This window comes from Vespula pensylvanica, chromosome 1 (assembly GCF_014466175.1).
Source record: "Vespula pensylvanica isolate Volc-1 chromosome 1, ASM1446617v1, whole genome shotgun sequence".
NCBI classification, from domain to species: domain Eukaryota; kingdom Metazoa; phylum Arthropoda; class Insecta; order Hymenoptera; family Vespidae; genus Vespula; species Vespula pensylvanica.
In genome coordinates this window covers 18885485-18901062 of record NC_057685.1, presented here as the reverse complement: position 1 = coordinate 18901062, position 15578 = coordinate 18885485, and the positions used below count along the sequence as shown (strand labels likewise).

At 31.4% G+C, this 15578-nt stretch overlaps 3 protein-coding genes across 11 annotated transcripts; 1 reads left to right on the top strand and 2 right to left on the bottom strand.

Annotated features, from left to right (window-relative positions):
* Positions 1–189: 189 nt before the first annotated feature.
* On the bottom strand, positions 190–3317 carry LOC122634357. 2 transcript variants are annotated; one of them, XM_043823227.1, is made up of 2 exons: positions 1196–3317; positions 190–248 (listed from the first exon to the last, which is right to left on the bottom strand). In XM_043823227.1, exons 1-2 carry the CDS (start codon positions 3195–3197, stop codon positions 202–204), a joined length of 2049 nt encoding a protein of 682 aa, XP_043679162.1. In that variant the 5' UTR covers positions 3198–3317; the 3' UTR covers positions 190–201. The 2 variants fall into 2 exon arrangements, with proteins under 2 accessions (XP_043679162.1, XP_043679171.1); XM_043823236.1 differs by lacking the exon at positions 190–248 and having other exon boundaries at positions 904–3317.
* A 1268-nt stretch (positions 3318–4585) lies between these two features.
* Positions 4586–11749, top strand: LOC122634341. Of its 6 annotated transcripts, none has more exons than XR_006328367.1 (7): positions 4586–7082; positions 7170–7496; positions 7687–7939; positions 8355–8818; positions 8938–9356; positions 9438–9610; positions 9717–9945. XR_006328367.1 is itself a non-coding variant. In XM_043823207.1 (3 exons), exons 2-3 carry the CDS (start codon positions 9955–9957, stop codon positions 11350–11352), a joined length of 1272 nt encoding a protein of 423 aa, XP_043679142.1. In that variant the 5' UTR covers positions 9430–9610; positions 9717–9954; the 3' UTR covers positions 11353–11749. The 6 variants fall into 6 exon arrangements, 1 of the variants encoding a protein (XP_043679142.1); XR_006328372.1 differs by having other exon boundaries at positions 7071–7082; positions 7170–7279; positions 7360–7496; positions 8938–9610; XR_006328366.1 differs by having other exon boundaries at positions 8938–9610.
* A 653-nt stretch (positions 11750–12402) lies between these two features.
* LOC122629533 (guanylate kinase) lies at positions 12403–14984 on the bottom strand. Of its 3 annotated transcripts, XM_043813072.1 has the most exons (6): positions 14884–14984; positions 14701–14748; positions 13746–14013; positions 13438–13661; positions 13235–13346; positions 12403–13154 (listed from the first exon to the last, which is right to left on the bottom strand). In XM_043813072.1, exons 3-5 carry the CDS (start codon positions 14000–14002, stop codon positions 13240–13242), a joined length of 588 nt encoding a protein of 195 aa, XP_043669007.1. In that variant the 5' UTR covers positions 14003–14013; positions 14701–14748; positions 14884–14984; the 3' UTR covers positions 12403–13154; positions 13235–13239. The 3 variants fall into 3 exon arrangements, with proteins under 3 accessions (XP_043669007.1, XP_043669014.1, XP_043668998.1); XM_043813079.1 differs by lacking the exons at positions 14701–14748; positions 14884–14984 and adding an exon at positions 14414–14543; XM_043813063.1 differs by lacking the exons at positions 14701–14748; positions 14884–14984 and adding an exon at positions 14160–14406.
* Between the last annotated feature and the right edge of the window lie 594 nt (positions 14985–15578).

Sequence of the window (15578 nt, the reverse complement as noted above, 5' to 3'; positions counted from 1 at the left end):
TAGACGCCATGAAGATCTTTTACCTTATTTACTTGTTCCTCGTCATTTTGACCTGCTTTTCTTTCACTAATGCGAGTAAGTATCAATCATCCTTTTTATCTCCTTCTATTTCTTTCTCTTTATATATGTGTATATATATATATATATATATATATATATATATGTATATGTATATGTATGTATGTATATATCTACTATTATCTATCTCTTTCTCTCTATACAATAAATGTGCATGAAAAATGATATACCTGTAAAGGAATGATCTTACACGTTCTATATCGATTTTTCTAAATATTATTACTTTTCGAATCGAATTTATTATTCTCGTCTCTTATTACGCATAAACGGAGAAAAAGATTGAAAAAGAAAAAAGAAAAGAAAAAAACGTGCGAATTGACAATACAAAGCAAATTCTTTACAACGTAGCTTGCCTTATTAAATATTTATCTCGCGCTAAATACTAATACAAACGTTAATACGAATTAAACAATGAATTTTTAATCAATCGTCGGTGATTAAATCGGATTAATATCTTCAACAAACAAAAAATAGAATGCACGAGTTGGTAATGTAAAAAAAAAAGGAAAAGAAAGAAAAAAGAAACAACGAGCAGGTAAAATAGGATGAAGGATGAAAAATTATTATGAACTTCTTCGTTTTTTCTTAACGATGTTAAACAAAGAATACGAATTTTTTCAGGTTGCACAGAGGATGAATGTAAAGCCGCTTGTAAACACGTTGGCAATATACCTGGTGGAAAAGGTGGCAAGTACTGTGTCGATGGTGCGTGCAGATGTGCTACTGTGCGTCCATAATGATTAAAACAAGAGCTATTAACAATGATACTTATCAGTGTATACTAACAATCGCTACGATCAAAAGACGTCTCATCGTTTGTCATTGTAAGCCTTATTCTATGTAATTTAAAATACGAAGTGAAATCGATTTAATCACCCTCAACAGCTGTTTCACTCACAGCTCCTGACACAGATTATAATCGTTCATTAATAATTATGTACATAGATTCATTCAATGGATAAACCTTCCTAAAACCGAAGTGTGTGTGTGTATATATATATATATATATATATATATATATATATAAAATAAAAATCGTACACATGCACGCGCAGGCGTTATAGAAAAATACAATGTTTAAATCAACATCTTCCGCATTTTGCATAATGAATCTCACCGAGAAATACGAGGAAACATCCAATTAGGCCAATAAAAAGTCCAAGAAACGTTAACGAGTAATGTTCCAATGTGAGTTTCTTCTTTTTCTCGCTCAACGCCAATTTCATTTTTTTTTCCTCGATTAAGAACGGATATGTCATTTCTTCGTACCAAAAGTTAACGAATCCAAACTCTTGTATCCTTAACAGCAAATTATTGATCCTCTCTGTGTACGGAGAGTTAAGTCTGATCACGTATGAAAGCGTATAAGTAACTGGACACTCTTCGACAACGTGGATCAATTTGTTCCCATCGTCGTCGTAATAAATCGAATAATTCTCCAGCTTGATCGAGGTAAATCGTCCAAGAGCAATAACGCTTCTGTCAACGGCGACGAAGTAATTCGTTGGTTTATCCGAATTAAGCACAATGATTTTATTCCGCAGTTTGGTGTCCAACGGATCGTTCTCGATAAACGTGTTCATTTTCAAATTTAAATATTTCGTAACTATCGTGTAATTAGAATCGGCAACGTCCTCGATCGTTTTTATTTCTGGATATCTCAATGGTTTGCTAAGAGTCCACATAAGCCAATTGTTATAGAGTCCAACGATTACAAGGCCGAATAGTAAGGAGCTACTAAGAAATATTCTAAGTGCCGGGGTGTAAGCTTTTTCGAAGGGATGACAAAATAATATGATCAATTCCGTGCAACGGATCACGTATGGATGGATCTCAGGTGGTTCTTTATTTTTTCTCGAACGAGAATTATCCTTTTTCTTTTTCAAAAGGATATTATTACGTGCGAGCTTTTTCCGACGAATATTCCAAAACGTTTCCCCCAGAGGACAGGTAATCGGTTTGTTATTACGAAACGAATAACTCAAATGTTTTAGGATCATCCAGAATATCGTCACGAGAATATTGTAGCATGCTAGGGTCATCCACAGATCCTTCGTAAAAGGTAAAAAAGGCATATATGATTTAGGTAAATAGCCTTTGGTCGGTGCGATAAAACAAAGCTTGTCTTCGCCAACGGTCATTGTAAACTGATAGTGATAAGAATCGTTGTAATCCTTAACAAAAAGACTTGTAAATATGATCTCGCTCTTCTGATCTTTAATATCTTGTAAAGATTCTTGAAAAGGATCACCCTCCGTGTTTTTGCGTAATATATTGACAGCAAAACTCGCGTTCAAACTGTTCTCCAACGTTTTCATCACATTTGCATCCAATTTCGTGTAATGGATGACATTGTTCTTGTCTATGTTTATGCGCATCATCATCGAAGGAAAAACAGTGATCTTTATCGGATAACCATTTACGTTCTCAAAATTCTCGAACAAACTTATATCTCCTGATAGAACGGAAGTTACGGAGTTTGTTCTTCTCTTCGTAGAATATTCTTCGATGTCATCGAAACATGATTTATGAACTTTCCCAAAACCGTTCGTTGTGACATCGAAAGGATGATAATTTAAGAAACATCGAAACTCATCGGTCATCGACGAAACTAAAATTCTATGTACATTAAATTTTACCCAGAGCTCATCGAAAATTGTTTTCCATCTTTTCCTTGACGTTTCCTCGCCAACGAAAATGATCAAATACTGATTATTCGGTTTCCATAATTTCTCGCGTAAATGTATTAAAACTTTGAGATCGTCGAAATCATCGATTGGTAGGATCCAAGTGATACGTCCTTCATCCTTCCACGTATATAACGAGAGAAAATCGTTAACGCTTATTCGATAGCCATGAATAAAATCGATCGATATGTGATGCAAGAGAGATACGAGTAGGTTCGATTTCGTATCGGACAAAAGTAGAGAAAACATGAACGGCTCGAATTCCTTAGAATTTCGCACATAATTCAACATACGTTTGAAATTCTCTGTTATTTGAATGCTCAATTTCGATCTGGCGCTCATATTTCCGTTTTGAATATCGTCAAATTTTGATTGTATTTTCGTTGGTAACAGCATCAAGTAAAGGATCATTCCCAAACAGATATACGTCATCTTTAATAGAATTGTTTTGGAACGTTTAATGTGACGTTATTAGTAAATATATTTTTTTTTCCAAAAAATCCAATTTAACGAACGCATGTTATTTTCAATGTTTTCGTTTAATCCTTTGATCGTTCATCTGTATATAAAAAAGAGTATATGAAATGTCAAAAAGTCTTTCATCGAGATTCCGTTAATATAGGTCAAGTAAAATGAAAAAAGAAAAAAAAAGAATACGAGCGCGCGCTCGCGTGGGCACAGAAGCATGCGATTGGAATTTTCTAGCAAAGTTACTTCGGTAAGAAATATCTTCGATAATCGTCGACGAAACGCAAAAGGACATAAAGAAAATCTTAGATCGAGATTTTTATTGAGATAGAACGTACTTTGAACGGAATAAAAAAAAAGTAATAACGCAAAATGGTGGTAAGAACGAATAATGGTAAGAACGAAAACGGTGGTAAACGCGATAAAAAAAAAAAAAAAGAGAGACAGAGAGAGAGAAAGGAAAAAGAAAAGAAAAGAGAAAAGAAAACTCTTTTTTCCTACTAATTTTATGTTAAATTATTTTTTTTTTGCCAAACGAACGAGTTCTCACGTCGAGTGCAATTTACAGAACTCTTTGATGGATTGACAAATATTCGGAAAAAAGTATTCGAATCGTTTTCGATTTTTGATGACACGCAAGCAAGTAATCATCTACTTACTTGTGGTTAAACAAATACTTGGACAACAATTTTCGTTACTTACATATGTACTTCGGCCTTCTTTTAGGTTTTATCAAGCTTATATTGTTTGCACGTGTCCTACTCGTAACGTAATGTCGTACTGACTCGACTGACTCGTTAACTTTGAAAAAAAAAGAAAGGAGGAAAAAAAAAAGAAAAAAAAGAAAAAGGGAAAAGTGATCGTTGGTAAATCGTGATGGTAAAGGGTAAACACGAATATTTACATTTGTTCACTTCTATTTGACGTCTATGTAAGCCAACCAAAAGAGATATATCCTCCTTCAGGTAAACTCGTGCTCGGATTAAACCGGAAGGGCTCGGCTATCCGAACGGATAATGATCGTATGAATATAGGAAATAATGTTAAGGATCGATTAAAAAGTCAACTAGACTCATGTAGATTGTATTGATACAGATTGTATAGAAAATTAAGGAAAAACATCGTGGTATTATTATTCTGGATAAATACATAAATTAAGCGAACAAAACGATCGTTTGGATCTTAAATAAACATTAACGTTAGAAGTTCAAGGACAACTATATGCAACGTATATAATCATAGTAGCACATAAATAAGCAAGAAAAAAGAAACATTCGATAAAAATCTCATAATTCTTTTTCTCTCTCTTTTTCTCATATATATATATATATCTTTGATGAGACATATATATATATATATATATATATATATATATATATATATCTTTGATGTAATTAAATCAACATTGCTACAATAATTGATGAAGATTCTTAAATATCTAAAAATTCAAAAGAAATAATCAAACCCACAAAGACTTTGTTATAAGAAGTATCGATATCGATGAATTAATAATCCTTCTTCTTTATACGATACCAATAACATCTTTTTCTTATTTCTCGTTATAAAGAACAATGGGAACAAACGAAAAAAAAAAGAAATATATCTAGTGATAATAAGAAGAACGATCGCGAACAATATATTACTGCTTGAGGAAGTTTGAAAATCCAATAACTCTCGATAGGACAATAATTTCCCGTAAGAAACAAGAGAATTCTCACATGATTCGAGAATTCACTCGGTGGGTAATACGATCGAAAGGATTCTAATTAGATTAAACTCTCGCTAAAACTATAATTATGCTCGAATACGTATCGTGAATTTCGAAGAGAGAGAAAGAGAAAGATAGAAAGACAGACAGACAGACAGAGAGAGAGAGAGAGAGAGAGAGAGAGAGAGAGAGAGAGAGAGAGAGAGAGAGAAAGAGAGAATCAGAGCAACTAATAGAGGCAAGAGAAGAAACTTAGCAAATTGAAAGGCTGTGTACAACTTGCATGAATCGATTCTTCCTTCGTTTAAAGATAAAGATAGTTCGTCGATGTTTGTTTTTAAAGGATCTATCTAAAAATTGAAAAATGAATATCTAGAAAAAAAAATGTATAAAATAATAACAATTGTATATGAATAATCGATCGATAGAAGAAAGAAGAAAAAGAGGATAAAAAAAGGAAGAAAGAGAGAAAGAACAAGCGATTCGTTCGATACACGAGAAAACTATATACTCCAGATAACTCTTGTCCTTCGATCGAATTTAATTAAAGTGAGTGGGACCGAATGAAAAACGTCTTATCGGTGATATAACACGGTCCATCAACATCAACGATACCTTTCTCTCACGATCGGTTGTTTCGTTTTCGAGAATGCACTTGTTCCATTGTCTCTTTATATTTCTCTCGACACATTGATACATTTATTAGATCGTACGTATCCTTTACGAGAAGGTTCAAAATAAAAGAAAAAAAAGAAAAAGAAAGTAAACGAGAGATCGTAGCATTGTAAAAAGGGACGACGTGTAAACCTATACGTATTTATGTATCGTTGAATCTCTTGTGATTCTTGATATTAGATTGTTTTATTTGTTGAGAGAGAAAGAGTAGAAGAGATAAAAAATAATTGCACGTGATAATTTAATCGAGTAAATCTCTCGATCTATCATAATAAAAAGAAAAAAGAAAACAGATTATATTTTTCTCTCATTTACAATTCCCATTGAATCCACGACTTCGAAATAAAATTTCGATGAAATGACAAATTATGTGTGTGTGTGTGTGTGTGTGTGTGTGTATATGTAGATTGTAATTTTGAATTTGATCGAAGACGAACGTTGGGACGTTTAACGAAAGAGGGTTGAAGAATCAATAAGAGTGACGGAGAAATACGAGTACACATCGAGTCGAACTATCGTCGTGTAATATAGAAAGGAAAAAAATAGAGAAAGAGAGAGGGAAAGAGGGAGAGAGGGAACGTGTGTATGTACGTCTTAAAGGATATCTCAGTAAACAAAACAGTTTACAAAAAGGAAAGAACGATAAGACACGCGACAGAATATTATCTATTTCCGACGACACAGACACGCGATAAAGATCGTCGTCTGTAAGTGTTCGTTGATTATTCCGCGTACGATGTTGTTCAAAGTCATTCTCGTGATCATAATTTTACGAGTGAATCTCGATCACGGTTACAAAATGTTCAATGAGATGCAAGAAAATGTAAGAAAATTTTGGATCGATGCTATATGTCGTACGCGAGTGACAAAGTTTGTAAATCTTTATGGGGTATTAACGAACGAGTCACTTTATCTCGAACATTTTTTCAACGGTCTTGTACGTGGTATAAATGAAGAACAATGCGAAATTACGATTTTTTTAAAGACATACGCTATTGGCGATCCCCGGAAAGAAATAAAACGTAACGATAAAGTCGATCTATCCTTCGATGGAATATCTTTGAAGGATTCATTAGAAACTACCGAGTTAAAAGTTGTCAACGACTTAGATGATAAAATAAAAAGAAGAAAAGAAAAAGAAGGAAGTATAGAAAGAAGGGTAAGAAACGATTTCGACGTATGGTCGTTGTACGTGATACTGATAAAGAACGAACGTTCGATGGAGCGAATTTTGAATGGGGAAGAGTCAGCCAACTGGATGTCTCGGCTACACTTCATCGTAATGATAATCCCAGATGACGTAGATACCTCCGTAGATAATAAATACGACGTGACGATCGAACGAACTTTAAAAATACTTTGGTTACGACGTCAAATTCTAAACGTTTTAGTTTTTCTACCCTTCGCGAAAAATGGGACAAACTTGGCGTACACTTACGATCCTTTCTTTCTAAATAAGAACGATGGTAGGAGTTAACGGTCTCTTTATAATTTCTTTTCAAACAATTTTCAAACAAATTATTCCCTTCCATTATTTATAGTCATTATTACAGAGCGAGGTAAACTCGAATCCATTAACGTCGTCTCAAAAGAGGACATATTTCTATGTTTGTCTCGGTTAACTCATCGTCGTACGGACAATATGCACGGCTACAAATTAAACGTAGGTCTATTTCAACAATTTCAAACTTTAATGAAAATGAGAGATAAACCATCGCCAGGCACGATTTACGAATATTCCAGCGGATATAATGGCTCGAATGCGATTATCCTCGGTACGATTGCTAAATACATGAACTTCACCGTGAACGAGATTAATCCGAGAGATCAAATTAAATACGGACACGAATTATCGAATGGCACTTACGTTGGAACCTTGGGTAAGACTAAGAAAGCGTTAAACTGAAGTGAAATGGAAATGGAAATGAAAAAAGAGAAAAAGAAACAAATTAGAATACAAGAGAGAAAATAAAGAATAGAAAGACAAGAAAAAATAAAAAAAAAATAATTTCGATTAATTTGATTCGATGTTTTACATGTATCTACTTATATACGTGAACTTTTTATTAGGTGACATTGTCTACGGTAGAGCGGAAGTAACTTTTGCGTCTTTCTTCGTGAAAACCTATGGCAAAAGTAATAATAATTTCGAATTTACTATCCAGACGGGATACGACAGCATCTGCGTGTTCGTACCGAAAGCACGCAAAATACCGAAGTGGCTTCGAATACATCACATGTTTGAACCGTCTATTTGGCTTTGTTCGATAATTTCACCAATTATGGTCTACCTGATGTGCTACGTACTACTGTTATTTACGAGGTAAAGTAATGCCACGGTACAAAGTTAAATTTCTCTCTCCCTCTTTAAACGTGACTTAAAAAAAAAAAAAAGGAAAAAAAAGAAATACAGACTGCTTAAACGTTAAGAATCTTTTATGAAGGATATCAACGTGTCCGATATCGTTCAATAAAATAATAATCGTAAATCGCATTAACCAATGATATCGATTAACTTTTTATTCGAAATTAATATATTCCTCGATATAAATGGCGAAACTCTCGATGAGTAATAAAAGGTAAATACCGACATAAATTCTTAAAGGGAGCATGATGAATTGGGGTAGTATCATTTTATTAAATCTTACACATCGATCTTCCCTCATTTATTTACAATCCATGTATTTAATTATTTTTTCTTCCTCTCATATTTTTCTTCTTTACGTTTTTATTTTTAGAAGAAAAATTTACAGTCACGCAAAACTCGCCTACAAAATATTTCAATTCGCCATTGGATATCCAACTAAATTGCCACGTTCCTGTTTAGAAAGAATACTTTTGTCGAGTCTCTCCATTACGAATGTTATAATGGCAGGATTATTCGGAGGATTATTGTACAAAAGTTTTTCTAACGACATTTATTACAAGGATATAAATTTATTATCAGAATTGGATGCATCGGAATTACCTATCCTATTCTTGAAATACAATTTAAACGACGTTTTTGGTGACGAATCTACGGCATCGTTGGTGTTCAATAATTTAAGAAAAAAATTTAAATACGGTGTACAGGCGCTGCATGACGTGACATGTTTTAGAAATGCAAGTGGATTGATTAGGAAGAAACATTTTTATTTGGTGGAAAGAAAGATGGTTAATGAAGATCTATCGCCAAAATTACATCTCGTTAAAGAATGCCCACGTAATTATTAATTTCGTTAGATTTGTCCAATTACTCTTTCTTTTACTTTTTTGTCTTCTTTTAATTTTTTTTTTTTTTTTTTTTATTTTATTTTTTTCTTCTTTTCATTCATTTTTCAGGTAATTACTACTTAGCATATCCCATACCGAAGAATTCGTATTTGCTCGAAAAGTTGAATCTCCTGATTGGCAGATTAAATCAGGCAGGCTTATTGACATTGTGGAATAATCGTACTATCATGAATTTCATTAATCAAAGAAGAGAATCATCGACAAAACAGACTCATGCGGGAGACAAATTTATCCCGTTCAATTTGGAAGACATGCAGACGTCCTTCTATTTGCTAATAATCGGTCTATTACTTTCGTCGATTGTGTTTTGTGATGAGAAAGGGTGGCTGACAAGACACGTGAAAAAAAAAAAAGAAAATTTACCCGAAGGGGATTCATCTAAAGGAAAAAGAAATATTCTAAGATTTTCTCTAAAGAAAAAGCAAAAAAAGAAAGAAAGAAATACAAGAAAAATTTTCATTTCAAACGTAATTACGAAATCCGAGATATCTTGTTCGATCTGTTAAATTTATCGATCAAATCTATTAGAAATATTTCTAAACTTTTAGCTATATACATATATCGTAGATTCGATAAATTAGATTCGAAATATCTATAAACTTTATACGATATATAAGTCACTTCAATAACGTTCAGAAACGGTGTGAATAATATCACAATTTAATAATATCGTAACTTTGAAATTATTTGAGTATGGCTTGCAGCGATTTCTATATTTGAGGTAAATGTCATAACTTTATTACCAAGTTGAAATATGTAAAAGATAAATAAAACGAATCATATTTCGTTGAATTTATTTCGATTTTCTATCAAATATTATTTTGCAGTTTTTCAATATTGAATTAATAATATGGCGAGAGGTCAATGTACCACGTATACCTTGAGTTTTCCAAAGTTTTGCGATTTCCCAGCGTCAATGCGTAGTAGTAGTAAGTGCACGTTCGTACGGCAAACAAAACTACAAGGTAATGGGGGTTTATTTTAAGAATATCTGAAAATACGCTCAACACTATTTCTCTCTGGCGTTAAGCTCAGTCGAGTGTCGTTGGTCGTTGATGAGTTATCATGGTACTACTAATAAGTAATATATTTTCTACGATAGCGATAACAAGTCTGATAGGTAAGTATCAATTAAATTCTTATATTATTGAAAGCTTTTTTTTTTTAAAAAAAAAAACAGATAAAAGAAAAATATACGCAAGATCGTATAAATGTTGAAAAGAAGTCTTTGTTTTTTCGTTATCAGGTATATCACCGATTTGGACATGGAGTATAAAGGATCGTCGATACGATGGTTATGATCTAGAAAGAGGTCCCGTATTTTATGAAGCTTACTATCCAGAAAATAACGAAAACAATCCAACAGCGTACCAAGAAAAGCGTTATTTCGATCGGGACGCTGTGATTGAGAGAACGTTTCAAATACCTACTGACCGAAGGGAATATATCGAAGATAGATCGAAAAACGACTATCTCGATCGTTTGGAACATCTACGGTACGATGGATCAGGAGGATATATTTCCGATCCGAAATTTTCAATGGACCAAAACTATCCGAAAATTGAACCGTCGAGGAATTATGAAATCGCACGTAAATTTTACAATATAAATCGTTATGCACCGACCTACATCGGACGAATTCGAAATAATCCGGAAGATTCATTATCGTCATCATCGTCCTCGTCTTCTTCGTTGTCATCAAAAGATTTAGAAAATTGGAACTCATTGGAGAGTTACTTACGCTTTGATCCAAGCTTCGCTGATCGTCGTAACGTTGACAAGATTGACATAAATAGATCCAATTTCCGAGTAATTCCGGAACGTGATTTAAATCAGGAAAATATATTCCAAAAAGAAGACGACGGCAACAGCGAAACCGAATCCCTTCGAAATATTCGAAACAATCTATCTGCTGCATCGTCTAGAGATATACAACCTTTAGAAATTTCAAAAGAATTCGAATCAATAAGGAGAGTTTCGCCGAGAGATTTACAAGATCGAAATTCGTTCGACACGATCAATACTATAAATCATATGAGATATCCAAGGCAACAGTATCGTTATTTTGGGAATACGAATAATCCCGAATCACAAGCATGGATATCCAATGTTAAAAATCTTCGAAATGAACAAATTGAAGAGATTCCAAGAAACGTTGATTCGTTACCATCGGAAAATATCTTTGTTCCGAGACCTCAAGTGATCAATTATATATTTTCAAAGGATTCGTCGATCGAACGAACCGAGAAACCAATTACCATGAAGGAAATTACAAGAACAAACGATGAACCTCGAAAATACGGCGACAATCTTTTGCAAGAGGAACTAAATAAGGAAGAAGAAGAAGAAACAAAAGATAAAAGTACAAAAGTTACGTCGATTGAAATTAGCGAAGTACCTAGACACAAGATACGTCATCATCACGGAGAATGGCTACGTGATTTCTCTCGTGGACAAAATTAGCTTGATCGGTGCTAATTGATTTAAAAAAAAAAAAGAAAGAAAAAAAGAAAGAAAGGAAAAATAATCAAGTTTGTACGCATTCGCACGATAAAATTCAACTCGATCATTCATTTTTCACACAAAATAATCAGATTTCGCAATTGTAAAAATTAAAAGCGATCTTAAGTGTCGTTCTTTTTAAGATTCATCCACTTTGAACAGTACATTTATTATTATATATATTTATAATTATACAATTCTTTGTAACAGTGTAGAATATAATCTCTCTATAAGAGACTTTATCCCTCGGGGATTATGATTAAATATCGAAAATACACTTCTCATAAATGAAGATTGATTAATTAATTATATATACAGAAAGAGAAAGAGAGAGAGAGAGAGAGAGAGAGAGAGAGAGAGAGAGAGAGAAATAGAGAGAAAGATAAGAAAAAAATTGCCTTCACATAAAATTATTTTTATGAAAGTAGTAAAAGTATTTACAAAATATGATAATACTTATCGCGCAAGATTATCTTCTTTTTATGATAAGTGTGTACATGTAATGACTTATTTCAACATATTTCTTTTAAAAAAAAATATATATATATATATATATATATATATATATAATTTTTTAAAAAGATATCGGTAGTAAGCAAATGATATATTAAATGTACGCATAAAAAAAAAACTTATGATTAATAATAATCTATTAGAATACTTTTAAATGTAGTCTCTAGTTAACAACTTTTTAGAAATTGTTTGTTTTTTTAAATCCTACATAAAATACTAGACAGACTTAATATATTTGGTCACCAAGAAATTTAATAACAATAAAATAGTATAGAGATAGAAAACCAAATATTTCTGAAATTAGGAAAAATGATTATTCTTCGATGAATGTAAATATTTATAAATGAGACATGGGCCATTCTTAAAAATGAAAGATATATTCTACTTTGGCACATTAATTTTATCTTCCAATAATATCTTAAACTTAAAAAGGAATGTTTGTACTGTTTTAATTACTAATAATTATCTATCTTTGATATTCAGATAGAAAATAAATTATTATGTTTGCATTACGATAAAATATCGTTTGGGTTTAATTTAAAATGTTATAAAGAACGCATGATTTTAGATGTAAAGGCAAGTACAAGACAAAGCCAAATGTACTTCGTAAGTAACCTACTCTATTGGAACACAACTTCGTTTGGTGAATAATCTCAGTTAGCTATATCTAAATGGTTACATTTTATTTACTAAGTTCTCTCTGTATTTTTGCCTATTTAAGACACTATTATTTCATAAGAATTTAATTTAACGCAATATACTCTTTTAGTTGCATCTGTATGAGACATTTAAATTCTTTTCTGTAAAAAATATAACTGTTTAACATTTTAATCTTTCTCACAACTATATTATATATCTTAGTCCGATCGTGTAAACTTATTTTCAATATTTATATGTGGGCACTGTTATCAGGTAAAGATTCTGCTACATATCTTTAATTTTAATTCTTAGTCTCTTTCAATGATTTTCTCATTTTAATATTCTTTTTTTTTATAAGTTATTAGATAAATTTTGTTTATCCATTTATGCTTGAAATATTTTTTACACATTTTTTTATCTACTACAGTAAACACAGTTTACCATTATACTAAATTAATGGATTAAATATTTTCTTTCGTTTCTGACAACTGTTTTCCCCATAAAATCATTAACATAATGATCTTCCATCAATTTCTAATCATAAGATGTTTTTGTGACGTTACATAAATTCATGAATAATACTTATCCTTGGACACATTTAATTTAGCTATCTATAAATTATAAAGAATATATACGTTATTTAAACCGTTTTGTATAACGACGATAATTCTAAATGACCAACTTCCAATACCTGTTTTATGTATTGACATTTAATTTGGAAGAAATAAATTCACGCAACTTCTCATAAGCTTTATCAAGGTTATCATTCTCAATCACAATATCAAAATTACCTGGCTGCTCACCTGTAAGACGAATATAAATCCAAATTATAAAATAGGATTTTAATTACTATTTGTGCGAATAATGTGAAGACTGTATTAATTTATTACATACCATATTCCAATTCTGCCTTAGCAATAGTTAATCTTCGTAGTAAAGATTCATCTGTTTCCGTATTCCTATCTTTTAATCGTTGTTCTAATTCATTTATAGACGGTGGTTTTATAAAGATGTACAAAGGACTTAAAGAACTATTTTTAATTTGTTTGACACCTTCTATTTCTATCTCTAGTATACATATTTTCCCAGTACGTTGAACATTTTCTACAGCAAGTTTACTAGAAAGCATATAAATTTAATCCCTTTCACTTGCAAACTTAAATAACGCGACATGCTTATCCGAAACATTTAATAATACCTACCTGGTTCCATATAAATTTCCACTATACGAAGCGGTTTCAAGAAATTCACCATTATCTATCTGTTTTTGCATTTCTTCTTTATTTGTAAAGTAATAATGTTTACCATCCTCTTCGCCAGATCTAGGATTTCTAGTTGTATGCGATACAGAAAATCCAAATTTATCTGGAAACTCTTCGAATAGTCGTTTCAATAAAGTACTTTTCCCACTTCCAGAAGGACCAGCTATTACTAACGGAGAAGAATCTTTTTGCAACATCGTACAAATTTCTACAAAAAGAAGATAATAATGATATGCATTAATCAATGATTTTTTGTAATTTCTTAATTTCACAAATTAAACAAACGCATAATGTAATTAAATGTGATATGTATTACAATTGTTAATTGGATTAGAAGATCTAAATTCTGCATACCTATTTTAGGAATGTTTAATAATTTCATGCAATGCAAGGGCGTTGTATATTGTGATTTACAAAGAAATCTTATCGTAAGACGAATCATTTTTTTAACACTACAATATATTCTTCTCTTTATGACATTTTAACACAATCAACCTTTACCAGATTACTAATATATATGTCAAACATGTACAAAATAGAACTTTATCTTTTTCATAATGTTACACAACATGACAACAGGAGATGCAAATAAAATAGAAAATACGCACGTTTTTGATATTAAATTAAATTAAAGATCAAGTAACAATAGTTTTATGAAAAATTGAAATCGTAAGAATTACGCCACGTGATGATTTTGAGCAATGAAAAATTCAATTTTGTTCCTTTGAGAAGGGTAATATATTAAAAGATTTTATGTCAGTGTTGTCAACATAACAAAAAATATATTCATGTATTTGTATACGTATATTAATAAAATAAATATTGAAAACGTTGGTCTTTATATACGATTACTTTTTTATAATTAAATCAATGGCAAATGACGTTTTAACTTACTTGTATTCTCGTAGGCGGTCGTTCAATAGATAAACAGTACGAATCTAACCTATAGAAAAAAAAAAGAAATTTTTATTTTTCGAATTGAAAGGAACTATATAATTTTATTATGTTGAAAAAAATCAACAAATTGGAAAGAACAAATCGTTCTTTCTTTTTCCGAACTAAAATATTAGTCCAGTACCGGCCGTTTGTTACACCATCACAGTATTGGTACAGCGACGATCACTAAGATGGTACACGCATGCGCGTTTATTTACTGCAAATCAGAGGATTATCTGCGATTCGTTCATCGATTATTTTTGTGATCGTACATAGTACTTATATGATGTAATGGGAGTTTCCTCTTAAAGTTATTCATTACTCCTGGTTTCATAATGGTTAAGCCAATAATGAAACCAAGTATAATTCTTGACTAATTTTGATGATCAAAAATGATTAAATATTTTTTTTAAGAATACATAAAAATGAAGACGTATAAATAAGTTTAATCTAGAAACAAAAATATAAAGTTTGGTATAATTAACAAATACTGCAAGTAATCATCTTCAGAGAATATAACCTATATGTTGTTTGTTTGCTTTTGTTAAATGTACTTTTATTTTTACTACGTACACAAAAATTTATTAGTAGTGTATAGTAGTAATAGTGATAGGAGAGGCTATTTTAGAAAAAAAGTTAAAAGTTTTATCTTATAGATAATGTAAAAATGAACTCGTGTTTCGAGTTTTAAAATAATATGTAATATATGATATACAAGTATTCGCTAATGATTATTTTTCACCAAATAATCAACAAAATCTTGTTTTTCTTTCTCTTTTTACATTGCAAATTTATATATCAGTTATAGATATTAATTAAATTAATCAATATTTTCTA